Genomic DNA, 8,359 nt, shown 5'->3' with positions numbered 1-8,359 from the left:
GGGGTCCTTCCGCCCTGGGACCCGCCGCCGAAGTGCCGGGTCTTCGGTGGCAATTCAGCGGCGGGGGCCCCCTGCTGCCGAAGACCCCAGGCCCCCTGAATCCTCTGGGCGGCCCTGCTAGAGACTGAGCGTTGGGGATCTCAGATTGTTGCTCTGCAAGGCACAGCCAGAACTCCTGCATGAGCCCCAGCAGCACAGCGACTCTCAGATGACTAGAACTGCGTGTTGTACTGATGTGGTGAATAGATCCTGCTGTGTGTGTGTAGTTCAAAGTGTGGTCTTTTTTTTTCTTTTAAAACAGCTTCCATGCTCCTCCGGGATTTCCCCAAAGCCCCTCCCGAGCTGGTGCCCTTCTTTTTGTTCCCTGGATTAAACCCAAGCCCAAGTCCCCGATGAATAGGCAATAACAGGTTGAAATGGTTCCTCACAGAGGGGATGCTTCTTGTAACAGGATTTCCTGATGTAGAAACTCCAATTTCTCAGAGAAACAAGTTGAGGACATAGTTTTTGAAATGCTTCCTGAGCTTTCCTAAACCACTGCAGCCTTTTCCACTCTCTCCCCAGGTCTCTGAAAGGTTTGTGTTTGAAAAAAAAAGTATATTTTGAATAAAATTGCTAGTGTGGGGCTCTCTCTTTCCAGGGCAATGGGGTCATCTGAACAAGGAGAGGAAAGAAATCATGGATGCTTTTGCCTATTCCACTTGGTCTGGTCTGGATCTCTAGGAAAAGACATTCTTCTTTACACCCTCCCTCTGCCTGCACCTGTCCACACAAAGCTGTGATCTGGACTTTCAGCCTGACCCCCTTTATTCAATGATCAGATTGTACAGCTGGACTTTCTATTGGTCTTATACATGGAGTTGGACCTGTATCCGAGCATATAGGTCACGTTCAGTGGACAAGAGAGGGTGTATGTGCAGAGAGGTGTTTGTTAGCAAATAGCTGCGTATACACAGGGAGCTGTGTGAGTGGACACAGGGATATACGCACATGGGCGTGTGCACCAAGAAGTGTGTATATGCATTTCATTTACTTACAGGCATTTCTACAGCACTTAAGACTGCAGTAGTTGTGCACTTCACACACAATAATAATGTCCCCCTCACAACACCCCTGGGAAGTAGAGAAATGTTATTCATTTATATACTGAGGCAAGGACACTTGAAGTGACCTGCCTAAGGAAGTCTGAAGCATAGCCAGGAATAGAATCCAGACAGTTTCTGAGTACCAATCCTGCCCCTTACCCACAAGACCATCCTTCCTCCTCAACCTATACTTACCTGTTTGTGCATATGTGGGCAAGAGGTAGTGCATAGGCATGTGTGTTTGATGGGTGTGGGAGCAATCCAAAGGAATCCTAGATATTAGCTTCTGCTTCTCCTCTCCATCCCAACTCACCAAGAGGGTCCCCTCCTATGATGCTGTACTCCACTTGTCCACTAGGCCCGGAGTCCCCATCATGGGCCAGGAAAGTCCACACCCTTGGGCCAGGCTGACCTTCTGTGATGTCAAAGGGTCCCTCATAGGCTCTTGGAAAAGTAGGCTGGTTGTCATTGATATCATTCAGGTTCACCAACACCTGCAGTTAAGACAAGAATGTATACAGTAACGGAGAAACCATGGAGAACAGTGGAAGCAGAGCCCACCTTTTTTCCTCAGTCCCAGCCTGTGGTATCTAATATCCTGGTTAGAGGGTGTGAAGCAGGCACCATGACAGAGGAGTCAGGGAACATTCTTTCTCAGATTGTTTTCTTAGACTAAAATGGTGGCACCTCCTTTGTCATCTCACTTTATTAAAGGTCTCTGTATGTTTGTTTAAAACATTCCAGGGTGTCTAGGTCGTATTCAGTCTGAAGCATAAGCAAAATGCTTCCGGATTTGCTGTTTTCAGAACATACTGACCAAGGAGACAGCAAATTATCTTCCTCTTTCTGGTTTACTGAATTCTCCAAAATTCAGTAGAGTCACTAAGTTTAAAATTAACATGCTGGTTTGACCCTGAACATGCTGGTCATATTATGGCTGTGTTCTTAGCCAAATTAAATATAGTATGAGGAAAACAAAGTTTGTATGGGCAGGCAAAGAATCTGCGGAGCCCAAAGATTTGTGATGTCCCTGAAGCTTTTGCTGTTTAGCAAAGTCCAAGTAAATCACTGCCCTGCTGTCTGATTGGCTCTGCAGAACAGCACCAGCTCCTTCTGACCACTGACATGTTATTCTGGTACTTTAAAAACAGACACCACCACTCCATTCTAAATGTTGGAGCAAATTAAAGCAAAAATCAGATGATTTACACGTTTTCTCCAGCACATACAGATACAAAGCTGGACAAACTGACTACCTGAGTTATGTTGAAAAATGGATGGGCAATGTGGAATCCTAGGCCTTATAGACAGACAGTAACAATCTCAAAAACTCCTCTGACCACAGCAATCATCAGCTTGATGTGGAAGACCAGGTCCCCACATGAGTTTGCATGTTGCTGTCTTTTTAGTAGTCCGTTGCTTTACTTCTCCTTTATGTATCATACACTCAAGAGTTGTTTCTAGCATTGTGCAAACCTTAAAACCTCTGGAGTTTGGGTGCTTATCCAAAACAAACTGAAAGACATGGCTACTTTGCTGAAGCATATCTCACTATGTGAATCTCTTGGTGCTATGTGTTTCTTTTTCCTGACTAGATGAGTTATTTTTATTATTCTTATTAACTAATATTACAGCAGTGTCTATGGGCCTCAGCCAAGATCAGCCCCCATTGTGCTAAGTGGTATAGCAAGAGGGAGTTTCTGCCATGAAGAGCTTACAGACAAGACTTGCAAAGGATTGCAGAAAGGAAGTAGTATTATCCCTGTTTGAATTATTTTTTTTTTTTTAAACACAGATGGCCAAGGCACAGAGAGATTAAGTGGCTTATCTATGATCACACAGGGAGCCTGTAGGCAGGGCTGCTAGTTGAGTCCAGATTTCCCTAGTCTCAGCCCAGTGCCTTCACCACAAGCCTGCCCTTCTTCTTACAATCAGGTTTCTCATGCGAAAGTTCAAGGTAACAAATTTGAGATTCACTTTCTACAAATATTTGGCAAAGAATACACTTAAAATTCACTGTTTGCACAAACCTTCTTGCCAGTAAATTATTCACCAGAATATTCACAGAAAATGAACACTACAGGCGAGGGAACACAGCTGAAGACAAGAGATTTGCAAACTGGAGGTGAATATTTATACGAAGTTGTGCACAGTAGATACTCAGCCCTTGTTAGATACAAAGCCTAAGAATGTTCTAGCACGTTAAAACAGTATTAGGGAAATGAAAGTCTGGGACTGGATGGCTGGGTTTTCCCATTGTTATTATTTATTATTGTGATTTATTACTTCTATTGTGGTAGCACTTAGTCATGGATCAGGACTGTTCTAGGTACTGTACAAAGACAAAGCAAAAAGATGGCCTCTGCCCCAAACAGCTTATAATTTAACTACATATTGAAATATAAACAAACAGCTATTCCAATTGCACATGGTGAAAACAGCGATGAGGCCAGTTTAAGAATTTGGTTGAAGGTCGGGGGAGATGTGATATCATTCTGGACACGGAGAGATGTTGCCATTTGACTTCTTTGTTTTAAGTTGCAAAAGAAAGTTGGATGGACTATTCCAGTGGTTCTCAAACTATGGGGCAGGTCTCCCAAGGGAGGAGTGGGAATGTGTAAAGGGAGGCATGAGCTCTGTGCTTTAAAAAAAATTTTTTTTTTAAAAGAACTCTGGCTGTCAGGCCCAAGTGACTGGGGATCGTGCAGAAGGGCTGTGCATATCTGGGAGGCGGGGATCAAGGGGACAGCTGGAGCCCCACCCAGGGCCGGCTCCAGGGACCAGCGCACCAAGCAGGTGCTTGGGGCGGCCAACGGAAAGGGGCGGCACGTCCAGCTCTTCGGCGGCAATTCGGTGGCGGGTCCCTCAGTCCCTCCCGGAGGGAAGGACCAGCCGCCGAATTGCTGCCAAAGAATAAAGCGGCGTCAGTAAAGCTGCTGCTGAAGTGCCGCTGATCGTGGCTTTTTTTTTTTTCCTCGCCGTTTGGGGCAGCAAAAACACTGGAGCCGGCCTTGGCCCCACCACCCAAGCTTGGGCTTTCCGCTCCCCTCCCAACAATCCTTCACCTGGAGGTGGCGGGGCTCCAGCTGTCAGCCCTCGGGTGGCAGCAGCAGTGTAGAAGTAAGGGTGGTAATGGGGCACTAAGTCGGCTGTGAAAAGCGATATTGATGAATATCAATTTTCACATCACCACCCTTACTTCTGTGTTGCTGCTGGTGCAGCGTTGCTTTCAGAGCTGGGTGGCAGCATATGTACTTGTGGGGGCGGAGTGTAAACGACTACAGACACAAAGAAGGGGGGCACAAACAAATAAGTTTGAGAACCACTGATCTATTCAATTCCAGTAAAGAAACAGTCTCACCATAAGTTGCCCCTTTATACGCTCACTTTGACAACCAAGTCCAATTCTGGTCAATAAGGATATAGCACAAATGGAAATGATCCACAGAAAGGCAACAAGCAATTGGAGGCCTGGACAGACTTTCACATGGTGAGATTAGAAGGAATGGGAATGGTAGGTTTAGAAAGGAGATGAATAAAAAGGTGACTTGATAGAGGTACGTAAAGTAACAGATGATGTAGAAAAGCTCAGCCAGGCTCTGCTATTTCTCCTCCCCCAATACAAGAAAAAGGGGACACCCAAAGAAAAGAAATTTAAAAAGGATCAAAGGAAACAGTTTTTTTCCTAAACACAATAACACACAAATGATCAGGTTAATTAGACATGTAAAAACACACTTCCTTTCATCAAGGAAACACAGCAGCTGTTTAACAGGACACAACAATCCTGCACAACAGCTTAGATCAGGAAGTGATGGAGAATGAAGCTGTTAGTTGAAAAGTCAGGGGGAATTTTGATGGATATAACCAGGGGCTACAAAGTAATACGGGTGGGGGATAATATTAGAAAATGTGGGGTGCTCTGATGACGGGTCAGAAATGGCTCATGTCTCAGCACATTTATTCAGTGTGAATCTGCTGCTCCCTTTGGGGGTGGGGGGGGGATCATCACAATGAACTCGCCCCCTTCCTGTTCACTTCCATATTTTGCAACAACATTGTGGATAATAGCGTGCAGCTGCCACACATTGTTGAGCAAGGACTACTAGACAAAATGACCTAATCACGCCAGATGTGTAGAACTATTTGCGTTCCATAGAAGGGGGATATGAAACTTCTCAAAGGGGCACTACTGCACAGAATGTTGCAAGCCCCACCCCTCCAGCTTCCCACAACACCCCTCTCTCTAATGGTCTAGAGTAATTGTGGAATAGTGCTCCCATAGCAGCTACATACCGTTGTAGTGGTTGTGAGACGGCGTGATGGGATTGGACACTGGTCTGTGGCAGTGACAACCAGGGTGTAGCGTCCATGGCTGATCTCATAATCCAGCTCCTTCACAGTGCAGATCTGCCCCTGAAAAGACGCACAAGAGTGGTGGGTTGTCTAGTGTGAGGGAAACTAACCAAACAAACGGGAGAAATAGGGTAACAGCATGAAGAGATGAAGTTTTACTAACTGTGGTGCTGTTTATGTGAAAGGTGCCCACGATATTTCCCTCTGCGATGGCGTATGCAACTGTGCCGTTGGGCCCTTCATCACGATCCAGTGCCTTGATGGTAATGAGGGTGGCGTTGAGGGTGGCCGGGCCCTCATCCAGTGTGACTTCATACTGCTGTTGCTGGAACACTGGAGCATTATCATTCTCATCCAGGATAGTGACACACACTGTGGTAGTGGCCTGTGGGCAAAGAACTAACGCAGTTAGTGTCATGTGCTAAAAGAAATGTACAAGTCCTGGCTGCAAATCAATGATCTGGCTAGAGTGGGGTTGGTGGTGCAATGATCGCAGGATGGAGAATTCTTCTAGAGATAATAATAGTACATGTGAATTATTGCCAACAAAAAACGATGCTTTTCATATCTGTCACACTTTTCATCTGAGGATCTCAAACCACCTTACAAACAATAGATAAGCATTTAACAAATCAGTAAACTGAGGCCCACAGAGGCTAAATGACATGCCTGTTGTCGTACAGACCTTGCCTAGTTTTGTTTCTTCAACTGTTTTACTATTGTTGGTAGCAACACTGGGAGTTGTACTGGAGACTCGTTGCTGTCTAACCCTGCTCAGAACAGGCCTACAGGACACTGTGGTTAAAAAGGAGGCACTGTTCTGTACCAGAGCTTCTATTGTTGTTACCAGTGATGGCAGCAACAATAGATAGAAAAAAGAAGTCTAATGTTGGCACTGCCAGAGCGAATCAGGGGAAGAGCTGGAAATAGGATGATGGATTTCCAGTCACATGATCTAACCGCTAAGCCACACTCGTCCACTGTTTAAGCAGAGTGTTCTTAGGACTCTTCCAACTTTTAATAACAGTGCCCAAGTGTCTGGAAATTTTTATTGCACAGTCTTTGTGGTCAGCGAATCACTGTAAGTTCTTCCAGTCACATCTCAATGGTAGATGATAACTGAAGTGCACAAGGACTGTCAGGATAAGAACTGTAAATCCATCAAAGTCTTCTTAATTATGCCCTTTCCTCTTTTAACAGGAGAAACATTTGACAAATGGCAAATGCACCATAAGTCACACAGAGATGAGTTTCTCTTATCCCAGTGGCTGGTGATGGACAAGAACATTTCTCAGGTGGGACACTTGGCAGGGTAGCTGACTTTCCCCCTATGTCTCAATGGAATGCTCCTGTCCTCACCGGCCCGGTCTCTGAGCAAAAGAAACATTTTTACTCTGTCTTGTCACCTGCCACAGGAAATTTCACTCTGTAAGAAAGGCATGAAAGCGGAATGTGCCAATCTCACCCTGGCACAGGTCGATGATAGGGTGGGCGCAGTGACATTAGCAGCTGTGCATGTGACACAGGAAAGAGTTAGGGTAAATTAAAACAGGACAGTTGTGGGTCCCTCTGACCAGATTTTAGTTGCAAAAAACACTCGACTTTGTGCTAAAGCTCTCCCTAATCAGAAGCCTCTTGTCCCTCAGGGAATAGTTTTCACAACAGCTCTGTAAAAATGTTGCAACAAAACCTCAAACCACACAATAGTCAGGTGGTTTCCTCTTTCCATTACAGACTCAAAATACAGGGCGAGTTGGAGAGTTTCTCTACAGGGTCGTACACTTCATTGGTTATGCACACTGAGCTGGCAGGCAGCGGGAGGGGCAGGAACACAGTCTCTACCCAATAACCTGTTGCAGTTTTACAGGACACTGCCACTAAACCTACATTTTATTGTTAAGATATCTCAACCACTCCTCCTCTTCTCTTTGTTCTTTCATCAGGTTCATAAACAACTTCCCCTTGACAGTGCCTGTCTGGTGCTGCAGGCAGAGGAGCTCTGTGACTAAGGGCTTGTCTACACTTACCGGAGGATTAATGCTGCGGCGATCGATGCATTGGCGGTCCATTTAGCAGGTCTGGTGAAGACCTGCTAAATTGACCGCTAATAGCTCTCCCTTCGACTCCTGTACTCCACCTGACCGAGAAGAGTAAGGGGAGTCGACCGGAGAGCATCTCCCGTCCATGTTGCGTAGTGTGGACCCAGCGGTAAATAGATCTAAGTTACATGATTTGAGTTACGCTATTCACGTAACTCAAATTGCGTAGCTTAGATTGACTTTCCCCTGTAGTGTAGACAAGGCCTCAGCCAGTCATTACTTTCTTCCTCCAGTGACCCTAATGCTACACAAACACTAACCTTAACCCCCAACCCTAATGCCTGCCCTGGTCACCTCTCCTCTTGACAGTGCCCATTCGGTGCTGTAGCCAGATAGGCACTGTTTAGATTAACCTAACCCATTTTGACCAGGAATAGGTAAATGATCTTGCCTGAGCCAGCTATTGTGTGGAGGAAGTCACAGTGCAAATCTCCAGCCAATATTGCTTCTGATCAGAAGCAGCCCCTGCTATTCCAATCCTGACCCGCTACATATCCCCAACTCTCTCAAAGCACCTCAGTCCTGACCTGCACTGTGATTTGCTGACTCATTTCAACCAAATGGGATCGAAGTATGCAAAGCAACTGGAAGGAGTGAGAGACAAGTAGCTCTGATGCCATAGTGTTCCTCTGCCTGGAGCCACAAATGACACTGTGTGGAAAACAGACTTTTCTGCTCTTCCGGTTTTCTGACTTGTCACCAAAATCAAAGGGATTCTTCCCACTGATGCCTAGAGCATTCCCTGGCATTTTAGAGTTGACTCATTCCTGGTCTTCTAAAGTTACTGCATTACAGACAGACAGACAGACAGACAAAGGC

General features: G+C 45.7%; 1 protein-coding gene across 1 annotated transcript in view; it reads right to left on the bottom strand.

The window, feature by feature from the left end:
- CDH23 (cadherin related 23) overlaps window positions 1-8,359 on the bottom strand; it is a 495,748-nt gene that overhangs the window by 40,570 nt on the left and 446,819 nt on the right. The window contains exons 36-38 of the mRNA XM_029911383.1: window positions 5,605-5,826; window positions 5,382-5,501; window positions 1,399-1,579 (exon numbers count right to left, since the gene is read on the bottom strand). Of these exons, the coding sequence (XP_029767243.1) occupies window positions 1,399-1,579; window positions 5,382-5,501; window positions 5,605-5,826 (523 nt within the window). The remainder of the gene's footprint in view (window positions 1-1,398; window positions 1,580-5,381; window positions 5,502-5,604; window positions 5,827-8,359) is intronic.

The sequence above is a fragment of the Terrapene carolina genome, unplaced genomic scaffold (assembly GCF_002925995.2).
Source record: "Terrapene carolina triunguis isolate 2854851 unplaced genomic scaffold, T_m_triunguis-2.0 Scaffold95, whole genome shotgun sequence".
Classification (NCBI taxonomy): Eukaryota; Metazoa; Chordata; order Testudines; family Emydidae; genus Terrapene; species Terrapene triunguis.
Note: the sequence above shows the minus strand (reverse complement) of the source record. Positions and strands in the feature narration are given on the sequence as shown.